At 47.0% G+C, this 16,070-nt stretch overlaps 1 protein-coding gene across 3 annotated transcripts in view; it reads left to right on the top strand.

The window, feature by feature from the left end:
• The first annotated feature begins 1,124 nt into the window (after positions 1 to 1,124).
• The window catches only part of GABRA5 (gamma-aminobutyric acid type A receptor subunit alpha5), a 57,935-nt gene continuing 42,989 nt past the window's right edge, over positions 1,125 to 16,070 (top strand). The window contains exons 1-6 of one of the 3 annotated variants that reach the window (XM_064438369.1): positions 1,125 to 1,237; positions 1,860 to 1,918; positions 2,527 to 2,679; positions 10,985 to 11,106; positions 12,951 to 13,018; positions 13,132 to 13,352. In XM_064438369.1, the coding sequence (XP_064294439.1) occupies positions 2,594 to 2,679; positions 10,985 to 11,106; positions 12,951 to 13,018; positions 13,132 to 13,352 (497 nt within the window). In that variant the 5' untranslated portion in view covers positions 1,125 to 1,237; positions 1,860 to 1,918; positions 2,527 to 2,593. Of the gene's footprint in view, positions 1,238 to 1,546; positions 2,359 to 2,526; positions 2,680 to 10,984; positions 11,107 to 12,950; positions 13,019 to 13,131; positions 13,353 to 16,070 lie in introns of those variants that run through there. The other 2 variants (XM_064438359.1, XM_064438352.1) reach the window with 2 other exon arrangements.

The following is a 16,070-nucleotide window of genomic DNA, read 5'->3' as shown; positions in this document are numbered from 1 at the left end:
AGCACCGCATAGAACCAAAATAAATGAAAACTGAAATTCCTAAGGACCGCTTTTCAATTCGAACCGCGCAGACCGTGAACTAGGCACACGTGTAGCGGCACCCTCTGTGGCAGCGAGCTACAGAACCAATATCGATTTCAGTGGAGGGATTAATTTCATAGAGCTTTTTTACGGATATAGGGAAAAAGACAAACGCTTCATTGATCCGTAACGTTGCCTGAAAGGCAGGCGTTACTTCGTTAGATCTGTTAATTTAATAACTGGGTCTGGAGTGTGATTCCGACATGCGGTCACAGCAGCGTGTACTGAAATCATATTTCTCACACGTAACATGGGCGTGCTACAAGACGTTGCTTGCGCCTCAAGGAATCCACGGGAACTGGGACTGTGCAACGCTCATTTCATCTTTGGGATAGTTCAAAATACACCAATCCTTCCACTCCTGCAAGCAGCATACGATCTACGTGACTCGGCCACGTAGCAAGCGTAATGCGCCCTAGACTGAGGCTGCGAAGCAGTGCATCCGTTCTTCTGGAATAACGCGACATCCAGTCACCAGGAAACCTCGAAGTTATGGCAGGTCTCCTGAAATTTTTAATATCGATCAAAACCGTGGACTTCTAGTGATGAGGACGTACAAAGAGTTAACGTTGCCGGTCCAAATCCCGACTTCAGCACTTCGGAGTTGTAACGGGTTAGATCAGGTCCATCGGCTACGGAGGAGGAGGAATACCGATGCAGACCTGTGTGTGTGTATGGGTGTGTGTATGTACGGACGCTTACACGCGTGTGTGTGAGGACCCTATGTACCGGCAAGCCTCACCGGCGGTGGGTCGGGGATGGCGCTGCCCCGCGCTTACCGGGGAGCCGCACGGCCGGGCTGGGGCGGGGGCTGCTCCCGGGAGGCCGGTGCGGGGAGCCCGGGGGGGGGCCGCGGGACCCTCCCGGTGCTCCGGGACGGGGGGTGCGGGGGTCCCCCAGGGGCGGGGTGGTGGTCGCTAGGGTCTCCGAGGGGCGGGCGGTGGGGTGGTCGCTGGGGTCCCCGAGGGGCGGGGAGGGGGACGCGCCCCGCGCTCCCGGCGGCGGGCTCGGCGCGGGGGCGGCGCGGGAGCGGGCGCGGCGCTGCGGCGGGGCCGCGCCTGCGAGCGGCGGGGAGGCAGCGCCGCCGCTCCCGCTGCCGCTCCGCAACTTTCGGGCAAACACCGCCCCCTCGCCCTCGTCCCCCCGCCGCCGGCGGGTAAGCGCCGGGCTCCCGCGGCCGGCAGCGCTGGGCCGGCGGAGGGCGGCGGGGAGCCCTGCCCGCAGCCCCCCGGGCGGCCGCGCACATGGCCGCGGGAAACTTTGGTGGGGTGGGTGGGGGCGAGCCCGGGGGCGCCGCGGGGACGGGCAGGGAAGGGAAGGGAAGGGCAGAAGGGAAGGGGCGGCGGAGCGGGGGCGGGCGGGCGGGCAGGTGTCAGCCTCGGCGGGGCGGAGCGGGGCGCGGCGCCCCGGGGCGCGGGGGTCGGCGCGGGGAGCGGGCGGCGGCGGCGGCCGGGCAGGTGCGGGTGTGCGGAAGGGAGCGGGACCCGCCGCTGGTGCCCGGTGCGGAGCGGAGCGACCGGGACCCGCCGCGGGGCAGAGCCGGCCGGGCGGGGGGAGCCCCGGGGGGCGGCTTTTCGGTGTGGGCTTTTCGCCTTGCTGCGCCGGCGGGGTGCGGAGAGCGAGCCGCTGAGCGGGGTAGCGCGGGGGTTCGGGTGGGAAACCCAGGCAGCTCCCCTCTGGGTGTGTTTCTGGGGGTTGTTTTGGGGGTTTTGTTGCGTTTGGGTTTTGGGGTTTTGCTTGGTTGGGTTTTTTTTTTTTGTTGCTTTGTTTTTTAATAGGGCACGGAGGAAAACGTTAGTGCACAATGCTGAAATCGGTGATCTGGTCGCTGAGGCAGGTATCTGAAAAGCGGCAGTCACTGGAGCCGCTACATTACTGTCGTTCTTCGTGCTAGCGTGAGGTTTATGTGCCTTTGGGAGGAAGGTCACTTTTTACCCACCCCCCCCCAATCCCACCCTCTTTTCGCGAAGCCGTGCATCAGCAGCATGAATTCCAAGAAGCAGTAGGTGTTTCTTGGCATTTCAACTGGGATTTTGGAAAGGGAAGCAGGGTATTTAATGGGGAAAAAAAAAAAATTGCAATGGAAGGAAGGGATGCGGAGGCTGCGCGCAGCCCTGGGTTTGCAGGCGTGTGGAAGTTGTTGAAATAGGTGAAGGGTTGAAATCGGCATTTGGAAAATGGTGACTGTTTCTTTAGTTACTTGTGTGATGGACGAATATAAGGGAAAATGGGGCCACTAAGAATTTTTCCTGTGTTGCGGTTTGCTGTCAGCAGAAGGTAAAACACGTCCTTGAAGATATACAATTTTACATAAACAGCTGATGTTTACATAAGCCTAGATAAGTTTGTGAAAAACAGAGATAGCAGAAGATGCGGTGTTAGCTGAACTCGGCTGTCCTGCTGCTTGTCCGTGTAATAATTTATCTTTTTTATGTATTGTTGCAGCGTAAGAACAAAGTGAGCAGCTGCACCTTTACCAAAGCAACCACCTGCGTTCCTCCTCTCCACTGGAATGGACAATGGGATGGTCTCTGGCTTTATCATGATCAAAAACTTCTTCCTCTTCTGCGTTTCCATGAGTTTAGCCAGCCACTTTGGGTGAGTTGCCAATTGCATTTGAATTTTTCCTGTGGGTTTTTTTAAGGGAATGAAAAACCTGGGCTCCGTGTGGTGCGGAGAAGCCCAGCAAAACAACGAGCTTTGCATTTCCTCTTAACGTCCTGGTGTCAGGGAGAAGGGAGCAATTTGCTTTCCTGCTCAAATTTGCTGTCTCGTATTGGTTCTTCATGCCCGTAACGCTCTTGCGGGAAGGCTTGGGGGTCACGGGGAGCTCAGGCCAGGCCTACAGCTGCTGCCTGCTCTGACCTGGGTGTAGCAGAGCTGGGGGCTGCGGTGCTCCCTGCCCCGGTGGCTGCGATGATGGGGGCTTGCACCTTCCCTCTCACCTGGAGGGTGCAGGCTGTAGGCAGTAGCGCAAGACTGCAACAGCAGGACTCAGCGCGTGCCGCTAGCTGGTACAGGCTTTCCTAGTGAGTAAGCTAAGATCGTGACTGCTCGGAAGGGTGGCTGAGTTTGAAACTTGCTACAGTATTTAGAAATTGTGTTTCCCTGAAGCATATAGCAAGGGATCCTTATTTTTGCTTTGGATACTTTCCTGACAGTGATATTCTGAAAAATGTATTGAAGAAATACTCCTACCATAGCTCTTAGGGAAGAAAAACCAAAACCAAAATCGAAACAAAACCCAAACAGAAACCCCCTATTTATATGGTGTTTTTTTTTTCCTAAACCCAGAGATCTCAAGAACTTTCCAAAATCAGGCTATGCAATGGAGTCTAGAAAAAGCATTTCGCAAGTGCTCTGGAAGCGTAGGTTGATTCTTCTTTGTGGAGGAGAACAATTATTTATGATTTCACCAGAAAAAAATTAATCCTCCCAACGTGCTGATTCACAAGCACACCCATCAATTCCTTGCTATAAGAAGATACAAAATGGAGATGCAAATCAGGTTTTGATTTCAAGCAAAGTGATTTTTTTTCCAGATTGAAGCTAGGAGAAAGAACAAACTTGGAGTGATGCCTGTTTATGCTGTAAGCAAAACTTAGCCCTCTGTAGGCAGGTGGAAACCTGTGACCACAGTGGTGTATATGAACGGTTGTAGGATGGCACACTACAAAGGATGCAAAGAGCCGCACGCCGATTTATTCAGCTTGCAAAAGCTTGGTCCTGCTTTCACTGTGGTCTAAGGCGGAACTCTCCCTGGAGTTTGAGATAGAAATGAAGAGGGTGCAGATAGTGTGGGACTCGTTTTAAACTTGTGTTGACGTGGTTGTAATTTGACAAAGAATTCCCACATTGAGAAAATTGTGAAGACTATAACTGTAAGTCCTTCCTGATTGTCCATCTTCCCTGCAGAAGGCAGCACATTGCAATATTTGAGCATGACCTGTTTGGTGTGGTGTCTTTTAACTGTGTCTCTGACAGAAGAAAGGCTAGATAGGCGAGGCTGCAAAATAAGAGGGTTTAGCTCTCCCTTTTGACTCCAAAGCAAGTACTGAATCTAAGTCCCAGGTAGGAATTGATGTGACCTGTAACCTGGCAGATAATCAGAACAGGACAATTAGGGGAAACTAGGACACTTGTTTTCTGCGAGTTACTCAAAAAGCTGCTGTGCACTAAAACGAGATCATCACGTAACCTCCCCCCTCCCCACCGCCCCCCATTTCTGATCTAGTAATTTTAGTCTGGGCCTGCAGAGATAAGCAGCTCCAATTCGCTGCACCATTCACACGGTGCCCTAGGGCTGAATTTTGACCCTGCTCAAAAGACAGAGGATGCTCCAGCGCTTCTGTTTCAGAGGCAGAAGCAGTTTCAGAGTGTAATTTGCTAAGTGCTTTGGGACTGACTCTTCAGGACAGAACGGTACAATTTACATGTAGGCTGGCATATTAACTGCAAGAATCTAATACTGATAATACTTGCTGTTGCTACCAGGTTCTTCTTTATCAGCTTCATCCGTGTTTGGACTGCACTGTTACATTGCAATGCATTTTGCAACGTGCTAGATAAAAGTGATTGGTCAAATGAGCACAAATTAAAAAGGAAAATACAGTAGGACATTACAGATGAAGGCAGAGATTGGCCTGTGATTCTCCATAGTCATTCCATATTTATATTAAATAATAAATACAGTTTTGCCTGACGTAGCCAAAGCCACCTTGGGGGCTTTTGATGCCCAATGCCTGGTAAAATAAATAGGAATTATGTATCTCAGTCTCCTAGGCTACTTCAGAAATCTCAGCAAAAGTCTGTGATTAATGTTTAACATAAAAGTGGAATGAGTATCGAGAGTTATCCACATCAACAGGCAGTAGAGAAGGACTGTAGGCATAGTTGGTAGAAGTTATTTAAAGAGAAATTGCTGAATTAAAAGTCAAAGATATAGCTGAAACGAAGCCCCCCCCCCCCCCCCCCCCCCCCCATTGTTGGTGTAACAGTTTTATGAGTCTACTTCTGCAGAAACAGTCCAGCACGAGTCAGGGCTTTTTCAAGCTTGCTTGAACTCAGCCTTGAGTTGGTGTAATGCTCTAACGGGTTAAGGCATTTTACTGAAGTGTTTCAAGATAGTTCACAACTGTCTTGAAAGTAAGCATCAATGGTAGAGCTAGAGAATAATTAAAAGTCAAATATAACCATGAAGAGTATTTTCAGGTGAGACAAGAGGCTGCTTCCTCCCATTTGTTTTATGTGAAGGATTGCACCAAATTCAGTCTCGATTTCATGAGTGCAAGGCCCACAGGGTCAGGCTGACAAAACCAAGGAGAAGGTGGGTGCCCTTCTGGCAGTGGGTCAGTAGGAATGCAAAATAATTCGGACTCTGCTCCCTTCAGACTGACGCCTGCAAGAGCGACGCTGTGAGGCTGAGCTCATCAGCCCAGGAAGGAAGTCAGTGCACGCAGGGTCCTGTCCTGCCAGACTCCACGGGTGCCGTGGCACTGCCCAGCATCTTGCACTTTCTGGCCCTGGGGGAGGCCCCGCGGTTGCAGCCCTGCGAGGGTCGGTGCGATGGGTGACTGCCTGCAACGAGATCTCCCTGCGATGAGGTAGCATGTGGTTGGCCCCATGCCGACCAACCTCACTGCGTCCTGACTCTTTTTCTGCAAGCCCCAGGCTGTCCACGGGGACATCTCTGGGGACACGCTGATGACGTGCAGCCCCTGTGTGTTTGTGTTTTAGGCGTGCAATTTCAGAAGTTTGTCTGAGAGCAAAAACCAACGGGGACGGATGTTGTTGGTGTAACCACAGTTCAGTCGCCATCTGCTAATAATATTTATAATAGTAGAAACACAGAAAACAGAAGATCCCAATTAAATGTAGCCAACGCAAGACTTCTCTGTACACTGTAAGAATTCAGTCCGTGGCGTGTCTGTAGTCTCACATACTTTTCCCCTAGCTCACAGTCCTTATCACTAAGACCATAATCCTGCTATTTAGGCTAAACATACCTCTCCTTCAGGCTGTTATTTCAGGTTATTCTCTGCAGCCCTAAGCAGTTAGTTCTGCTGGGTTATCCCTTTCCAAGTACTTGCAGATGCTAGGGAGTTCTTCCTCATATTTTTAAGACTAATGTTGTAAGAATTGTCATATGCTTATGCAGTCATGCTTATCCATTTACTGTTTTTTTTAATTCTGTTTTCCTTTCCTTCTTCATGTCTCCAGATAGCTTTTTGAACCCCTTAGACAATTTTAATAATTGGAAAACTAAGTAGGTACCTAGAACTGCTTGGGGGAGGCAGACAGACATCAGTCAGTCCCTCTGCGGAACTGAAAGCTACGGCTTCAGCATCTCTGGCTTGGCCTGCTGGCTGGCCAAGCAGCAGGCACACACCTGCGGGCCATCCAGCACGTGCTTGGTGCAGGGTCAGCCCTGGCACGCGTTGGCTCCTAGTGAAGCTGCAGGTTGGTGACTTGGGGAGCTAAGAGTACTGGGAGGTGTTTATTACTGCGAGAAATTCAGGATATTGAAAGGGGCGTTAAGGTGCAAGGGGGGAGGACAGTAAGATGTCGCCCTATGTAAAACAGGGTTTCATTGCACTGCCCACAAATTCCTCGTTCCCAGAAGGTATTAAAATAGTGCTCTTGCTAAAAAAAAGAATTAAATTATTCTTTAGGAATCTGCCAAGACCTTTAAAGTTCAATTATTTTCAGTCAGTCCCTCTCCCCTATCGTAATGATGTGGAAGAATTGAATCTTCATTGCACAAATTCCCAAAATAAAAGCATTTTCTTATCTCAAGAATCTGTAAGAAAGGGATGGTGAGAAGCTAACTTAGAAAAGTAAATCCTTTGATGTCTGGCCGGCTGACAGCATCCAAAAGTGTGCAAGCGTGTTCTCCACTGCCTTTTCCACAAACTCTTAATTTGTCTGAAATTCTGGTATAATTCCAATCCTATTAAAGCAGCTATTGGAAACTTTAGTCTTAAGGGAGAGAGAAAAAAAATTACAACTTTCAGTTGCAAAATACTCCTCAGTTATTTTTACAGTGTCTTTTTTTTTTTTAAAGCTTTGGGAAATTCATGAAATATCTACCACACATTTTCCTCTTATTACAACTAAGCCATGAGTAGTACCTGCCATTAGTTTGGCTAGATGGCAAAAAAGACAGTGATGTTTAAAATGGTAAATGATTAACTCCTCGGAAGAGGTAGCTGAGAATCTTTAGAGAGTTATTACATTTTACACTGATGGGCCCCTTCTGTGGCTTCTGATTTTTTCAGTCACCCTGAAATTGCAAAATTAAATAAAAGTGATGAGAAGTATTCCTGGTTGGTTTAGTTTATGTTCAGTAATGAGCTTTAAATATAATTATCTTTGAATTTTCTTAGCATTTTCCTAAGGTTCTTTTCTAGGTTTATTTTTATCCATAACTGAAAATGTCTGCCGTAAAAACATTTTTGGTTGCAGAGAGGCAATAATGTGCTTACCTACTAATATGTTAATAAAACCTAATCTTTAGCTGCGTGGAAATAATTTAGGACATCACCTGTTTTCTCTCTATTCATAGAGCTATAATATCTAATATATGCACCTAACTTTGCGAGTACAGCGTAAAGGTCTCATGTCATAAAAGACAACCTCCGCTCTTACTCCAAAACGTGAGTTGCTATTTCACCAGCAATCTCAAAAATACAAATTAAACATTAACTTTTTTGTGAGAGAAAGAGTATAATTTGCATTAACAGCAAACAGTAATCCACCTACAAATGCAGCTTCATGTGATACTGACAATTCTCCGAAATTCAGCATCGGATCCCTTCTTTTTTGTGTGAAGCTATCTGCCAAATCTAAGCCGGATTGCAGTTTTGCAGATAAAGCGCAGACTTTTTATGAGTCTTCACCCTAGTTGTTTCTCAATCTTTTTCATCTATTAATCAGCTTTTCTTGTGGAGGTATAGAAGTATTTCAGCATTTGAGGTGCGTATACTATTTTTGTGAGAGACATACATAGCTGAGATAGAAGGAAGCAGCATCAATTACTCTTGTTGGATTCAGAGGAGCAGTTTTGAGAACTAAGTATATTTTGTCCCATCCCCACAAAAATAGTTCAATGGAAATCTTCCCTCTGAGTTCAATTGGCTTTGAATTCAGCCATAAGCACTAAAAATAACAAGCTTTTTCAAGAGCAGAGAAACTAGTGAAGCTTTGTATCCTGTGCCCCCAGCACCGTACCTTTGCAATAATCCTGGCTCTGCATTTGGTATCCCTTGTTCCCATCTCCCATTGCAACACCTACATTTTACCTCTTTTTCCCTTTTCTCCCAAGATCTTTCCTACTCACCCTGCAAGTCTCCTCTGTATCTCTTAATTAGCGGAGAGGAGGTGGGCTGGTTTTGCGGAGGCTGTTTCTGAGCTACATGCGTGCTGACTGGCCCAGTCAGCCAGCCAGAGGGAATAGATGACTGCTGACCTCACATTTTTACTTAATGAGGCGCTAATTTAGATCGCTCTCCCCTTGTCTAGTCACTGCTTCGTGAAACTCGTCGGAATGGAATGAAGTTTGATCTCTCCGCTTCTTTGTCAGATGCACTGGAAAATGAAATCGGGTGTCTACGCTGATATGGTGAAGCGGGCAGACAGCATGGCGCATATCTCTTTCCTATGAAAAAAAGAAGCTAAAATAAATGAGAAAAGTTTAAAATCGTATTCTAGGATTTTACCAAAGCGTTAGTTATGGTTGTTGCATATGAAGAACCTCTGTAACTTCTGTCTCCTGTTTGTGTTCATTAGACTGCTGCTTGTAAGTATTCACCTTTAGGTGGTGAATCCCTTTGATTGCGTTTGACAGAAAAGTATATGGTCTTTTGTCTTGAATGATGCAGCGTGCAAGGATGTCTAATGTTTCTGTAATCAGTTTGCATCTGCTGGATTAACTGCCTTTCATTATAGTCAAACATGTCCACGATATTGTCTGCCTCAGATACTCACTAGAGGTTGTGGTCACAGCATAGAAAACAGAATTAGTTTGGTCTACTGACCGAGGAGAGATGAGATGGCCTGAAAAATGGGTGAGATTTGTGGCTATGCCTCTGCCTGCAGTGAAGGGAAGCTCCTTGGTGGCCTTGGGCTCCCCAGTGTTGACCTTGTTGAGGGTCGTAGCAGTGCCGGTGGCACTCGGGCCACGAGGAGCCTCCTCGGCCAAGTGCTTGCATGTGCTTTGGCGTTCCTGCGAGTCGGACTGTGCTCCCACCACCCAGCCTTGCTCCCCTTTCCTGAGAGGCTTTGCGATCCTTTCCTTTTCCAGCAGAAGCACACAAGCTGTAAAGGGAACAGGCGCAAGATTTGGGGTCCCCATGTCTGTGAGGGACTACGTGGCCACCAGCAGCTCGTCCTGAGCAAGGTCTCATGTCACTAAAACTTCCAAACCCATTACAGGGGTGTCAGCGAGGTCCCACTAGTGTAAACCTTGTGCTGGTAAAACCAGTTTGAGGCCCCTTGTCTGTCTTTGTGCAAAGCCTGTTCTGTTAGGTCAGCCTAACGCATATGTTACAAGCATTCTGCAAGGGAACCTGTTCAGAGGGATGCTTTGAGGTTCTCTGTTTATTTACTGATTTATTTCCCTGGGGACTGGTAGTAAATAAACATGGGGTTTTGTTTTGGTTTGGTTTTTTTTTTTTTTTTTGATCTCTGGGTGACTGGCTCACGTCCAGTTCAGGTTGTTGGAGTGCAAGTGATTCCTGTCTGCTGGCTGGGTGCATGAGGCAGGGTACGGTTCCTAGTGGGGCAATGTGCCCTGTCACAGATGGAGCATTTGCTGGTGGTTTCAGTAGAGACTGAAACTTGAATAAGGACTGAGTGTGAGCGAACTTGCTGTCTTAAGACATGCTCATTGCTTGCTGGAGGTGAAGCATGCTTATGGATAAACCTATGCATTTGTTCTTTAGGTAAGCAAAGGCATTAGATGGCATGGAATTCTAACCATCTTTAAATGAAAATCAACTGGACTTAATAATGCAAGTTATAGTTGTGCTGTGAGCTGCAAGCAGCTTTCTAGGCCTGAGCCATGGATAAAATGATGAAATAAAAAAGAGTTCAGAATAAAGCCAAATCTGGCCCAAAAGATATGGAATAAGGCCCACTACACATTGCTGTTGTTTGCATACTACAAGGAAGGACTAATTTATGCAAAAGAGAGAGGAAGAATGAAGAACTGAGTTTTCTGTACTGCAGTATGTTTTCTCAGATGCCCCAGTGATCTGGGGTGGGATTTTTGAATGCAACAGGAGTTTGTTATCCTCAAACAAGGTTAGAGTTCATCCTTTGTTCTGGCAATAAATTAGAAAATGTGGAAATTAGAAGCTGTTTGGCATGTAAGGATTAAAGAGTACCTTCAGGCAGACTTGAAGGAGTGTCCCCAGGAAAACCTGTGCTGCTCGTACAGCTCCCCTGCCAGCTAATGCATTTGCCAAAGACGGAAGAGCTAACCTGGGGAAAAACCAGTAACAGCTTTTGCTGGCTTCATGAGCTAACCTTGCTCCCTGCAGGAGACAGAGACATGCCAGTGCCGGGAAAGTGATGGGGCTGAGGTGGGGCAGGGCAGCGGGGGGGACTGGGATCTCCCTATGCATTATGGCAAGAGGGTCAGTGGGCTCAGGCGTCCCCCGATCCAGTGCCCCAGGACTGTACCTCCATGGCATGGGTCCTTCCTTTGGTCATCCCCCTCCAGGGAGAGCTATTTATGATTGCTTATAGCAGTGGTGAAATCGCCACAACTCCCTGTGCTGTTCATACGGAGCAGCAGGAGCGGGCAGAAGCTCGGAGGCTCCATTGCAAAGTTCCCTTGAGACTGAAGCCCCTTGAGGCCGGCACGGCTTTTGATGTGTTTCTTTTTGTTTGCATAAAATAGCTTCTCGCAAACACCAACAGCATCAGGAAAAGAGGATACCAATGATAACATCACTATATTCACCAGGATCTTGGATGGTCTGCTGGACGGCTACGACAACCGACTGCGCCCGGGACTGGGAGGTAGGATAACGTGTTCGCTAGCTGGTCTCCAATTATGCAGGACCATCGTCTACATGATGCTCTCCTGAACGGGTACCTACCCTCAGCACAGGCCTTGATAAGGGAGTTGTGTTTCATTACCTAAAAGAAGCCCAGAAAGTAGATTTGTCTCCTGGCAAACGCCACAATACAAAGGTCACTGAAAGTCATCTTCTTTCAGTCATTGAGGTCATCTGAGGTTGGGTTAGGAGAGCGTGTGTGTTGCATTTTTTTCTGTAATTGAATACAGTTTGGGTTTCTTTTCTTTCTGGTACTCCCTAAGGTGGGCGAGACAGGGTGCTAGCAGGTTGCTGCAAGGTTCCCTCACTGGTCAGCATGTATAAAATTACGCCAGTGACAAAAATCTCTGTTAAAAACAGATCCCAAACCATCCATTTTTAGACAGCTACAGCAAATCTGTATTGATATGTCATTTTGATAACCTTTACAGCAGCTATTTTAAAACCGTAACATGTGAATAGTTGCTTGCCATCCTAACCTTGTTGAGCCCTCCTTCAGCTCTCTATCCCCCAGATTTCTCTCATCTTCTACCCATGTGTAAACCATCTGTTATGTTTCTTCCTGGCCCTTTTTTAATCTGGCTACCCCCACCCCTTCCTCTTGTGAGACCAACACATTGCTTTCATCCCTTTCTCTCCTTCTCCTCTCACTTTACACAGAGATGCTTGAAAATAGGGCTCGATGCTCGTATCTTATGTAACAAACTTCTGAAATTTCTGCCCTTAAATTAAATTAGTCCTGGATTTGAAAAGATGCCAGAAGGACTTAGAGACTTGAGGGTAGAATTAATTTCACCTAACTTTGGACATCTATAATATAGATGTCTGAAATTGGGCAGATCACCCAAACCAGCGGAGGGGAATAGGTCCTTCCAAGATACACTTCATCTCATCCTATAGTAGGTATCAAATATGAGCTGGCAAAGTGTGCTCACAGCTCAGAACGCCAGTCACATCCTAGGCTGCATCAAAAGAATTGTGGCCAGCAGGTCAAGGGAGGTGATTCTTCCCTTCTACTCTGCTCTTATGAGTACTGTGGTCAGCTCTGGAGCCCCAGCATAAGAAAGAGACGGACCTGCTCAAGTGGATCCAGAGAGGGACCATGAAGATGATCAGGGGGCTGGAGCACCTCCCCTGTGAGGACAGGCTGAGAGAGCTGGGGTTGTTCAGCCTGGAGAAGGGAAGGCTCCAGGGAGACATTATTGCGGCCTTGCAGTACTTAAAGGGGGCTTACAAGAAAGATGGGGAGGGACTCTTTATCAGGGGCTGTAGTGATAGGACGAGGGGTAACGGTTTTAAACTGAAAGAGGTTTAGGTTATGTTTAGGTTAGATATTAGGAAGAAATTCTATACCATGAGGGTGGTGAGACACTGGAACAGGTTGCCCAGAGTGGTTGTGGATGGTGCATCCTTGGAAGTGTTCAAGGCCAGGTTGGATGGGGCTCGGAGCAACCTGGTCTAGTGGAAGCTGTCCCTGCCCGTGGCAGGGGGGTTGGAACTAGATGATCTCTAAGGTCTCTTCCAACACAAACCATTCTGTGATTCTATGATCTATGATCAAAACCTGTCAGTCAGAGGAATTGTACCCTTGAAGGGCCTGTTTCTTTCCACTGATTATAAGAGAGCCTGCGCTCCCAAAGGTCAACAACTGCATTTGATCAGGGATGAAATTCCTCCTCAAACATCTTAATTTCAAGCTTTTGGGGATTTTTGAGTGATTCAGCAATTGTTAAAAGAGAAATGCATCACAGGCACATATTTGCATCTTAAAGCAATTACTAATGCAAAAGCCTATATTTATTACAGAGAGAATAACTCAGGTGAAAACAGACATCTATGTTACCAGTTTTGGTCCTGTGTCAGACACGGAAATGGTAAGTTCGAGCATGTGGCTGCCATCTCCATTGTATTTATTTTGCTAAAGTCATTGTTGGAACCATCGCTTCTATTCAGATCCCGCAATACCTCGACTGTTTCTTTGTGCCAGGAATACACCATTGACGTTTTTTTCCGACAAAGCTGGAAAGATGAAAGGCTGCGATTCAAAGGACCTATGCAACGCCTCCCTCTTAACAACCTGCTCGCCAGCAAGATTTGGACCCCGGACACTTTTTTCCACAATGGCAAGAAGTCCATTGCTCACAACATGACAACCCCAAACAAACTTCTGCGCCTGGAGGATGACGGCACTCTGCTGTATACCATGAGGTAATAACCGGGATCGATTTCTTCTGAACCTGATTCCCCGCTAGCTCTGCAAATACTTGTGGGGACCGTCACTTCCCTCACTCCTAGTAGAGCCGGGCAACCAATCTTTTACACGTATTTATGTGAGTATCAAGAAAAATGGAAAACATAATCGCTGCCTACAAGTACCAATTAATTTTTAGCTTCTGAATACTGCTAGTCCTTAAATATTCCTTTGATTAAATGGAAGGCATATTCTCAACAGATTTGATGATTCAGTCCAGCTTTTTTATGAAGATCTGTTCTCTCTTACTGTTTGTATTTGCAGCTGCAGTGCTGATTGCAGGAGAACTGTCTCCAAGGCCAAAAACTGAGATCTTGTTCTGGGGCAGTACATCTTGAACCCTTGGAGCTTTTATTTTTTTATTTTTTTTTTTTATTTCACTAACAGTGCTAAAAGGCGAATAATCATAGGGATACATGAAATAAGCTAGCAGCACTGTGGAGCTGCTTTAGCAAGTACTTTTCTGAAAACAAAGCTGGCACGTTATATTGGCAGAGAAGCAAATTGGTGTCTCAGATCTTCAGGGTCACGCTCCTCATCTGATCAGAGGATACTGTCAAGCTTCATCATTGCATAACCTAGATATAAGATGTAATATCGGTGATGTTAGAGGATTGTCTGAAATTCTTCTCAGGCCAAATCCCACATCGGTGTTCGGCAGTTTGCTCATTAAAGGTAATTAGCCTGTAGTAATTAAGACTTCCATCTATCTTCAACAGGGTTTTTTTCAAGAACGTAGTCATATGGACAACACTTGAAAAAAAAGATGAAAGAAAAACCCTACCAAGCAACAAAGTGTTATTCTGAGCTTTTCACATACAAGCCCAGAGTGGTTGGTGCCTGAGACCCAGCAAAATGCTCAGGAGCCTGAAGTTAGGTGCTGAGATTCCCTGGGTTTTCAGCAGGCAGCCCCCAAAGAAGGGAGGGGGGAGCTAAGCTCCTGCCGGCATCCCATCCTGCTGCAGGGCCAGCTCTGCGGGACAGAGCCGACAGCCACCCAGTGCTGCACACCAGGGGAGCGAGCCCCGAACTGGCTCCCAGGGCCCAGTGGTTATGAATTGTTGGGGCTTAAGGGGATTACGCTTTTGTATGCGGGCACCTGGAGCTTCCCAGATTTTATTTCAGGTGTTTTTGAGCTGTTTTATTAATTTATTTATTTAGGCCCTAGCCTTTAATCCCCTTTTCTGAAAGGAAAATAGATTTGGAAGTAAGGTATCCTCATGTAAATCCTTACAGCTTTAGACTATCACAGTTATAACTGCACTAGCGCTAAAAAAACTTAGACATGATAGAGGTCATGTCTAAAAGAAGGGGAAAAAACCCTCATTTTCTCTTCTACTATGTGTATTGCTGTTCTTACTAGCCCCAAGTTAGCAATCGCTGCAATAATAAACTGAAATAATGTGAGGATACATATACACCCTCAAATGAATAAATGTCAGAATAACTATCAGAGATACTTATTTTCACAAAAGTATTTGTAATGTCGGCCTTAAAACCAGTCTCACTGCTGCTAGGACTACAGTAATACCACTCCAGAGACTGGTGCAGAGGCAATTCCTGATTATCCGTGTCAATTACTTGTGTAAGTAAAGTCCAGATCAGACTCACAGTCAGTCTGGAGCAGAACATTACGGTGTGTGGCGGGTTCGCAGCTGGCAGGCTATTCCCGTGCAAGTCCTGGGTTTTGTACCGTTAAAGAAACGCAGCGAAGCACGGAGTCCTGAGGCAATGAGCTGAGCCTCCCGAACTAGCAGAGCAAGACCTAGGTGAGCTCGTCACTGAATCTGAGTTACTCTGTGGAGGTGCCTCTCCTGTGACCATGGCACAGTATTGTCACATTAGGTGCCACAGCATAGAGGTATATTGAGGAAAGAGAGTGCCCTGCTCAGCATATGCAGCTGGAGAAAAATTTGGCTTTGACACAGACTTTCTCATCATCCCACTCAGTCCCTTTTCCTCTGGTTTTCACAGTGGGAAAGCTCTTCGGAATTGATGTTTTTGTAGGCTACAGAAAGACATAGAATGCTTTTGTAACCTAAAAAACATGCACTATAACTTTTTTTTTGGTAGAGCATTGTGTGTGGGTGTGCATGTGTGTGGAAATAAATTCCCACTAAGCATGGTATATGTGATAAGAAATGGAGCGCAAGGCTTTTTAAATAGCTTGCCTTCCACTATTGCAAGTAATAATGTTAAAAATAAGAGCGCCTCTGCTATTCTGTTTAAACACAAGTCAGGAGACTGCTTTTGTAACATGCATGGAGTTGTGCTAGTTTAGGGAGAGCAGTTTTTTGTGATGGGCGTTCCAGCAGCGTGAGTGATGCTCCGCTGCAAGGTGGCTTGAGGATCCTGTCCCAACCTGTGCAGAGGTGTCTGTGACATGCATCCAGCCCCTTCAGCTGCCACCCAGCACTTTGCAAGTCCCCACGAAGGCAACAGCTCATCAGCACTACCTAGCATGGCTTTCTGTGAGAAGATAGGCAGCACTGGGCTTTTTGCGGGGAGAGCTGCTTGTCTTGGCGGTGGTGCCCTCGTTGAAGATACGGTGTCTTAGCCGGGACTTGAGCCCCATCTCCTGTAGCTCCCATCAGGCTTACTCAGTTCTCAGGATCTGGAGATGTGGAGACAACCCTCTGTTAGCTCTGCATTCCCCTCGTTTCCAAGGCGGAATT

The sequence above is a fragment of the Phalacrocorax carbo genome, chromosome 1, assembly GCF_963921805.1.
Source record: "Phalacrocorax carbo chromosome 1, bPhaCar2.1, whole genome shotgun sequence".
Classification (NCBI taxonomy): Eukaryota; Metazoa; Chordata; class Aves; order Suliformes; family Phalacrocoracidae; genus Phalacrocorax; species Phalacrocorax carbo.
This window is presented reverse-complemented; position numbering and strand designations above follow the sequence as displayed.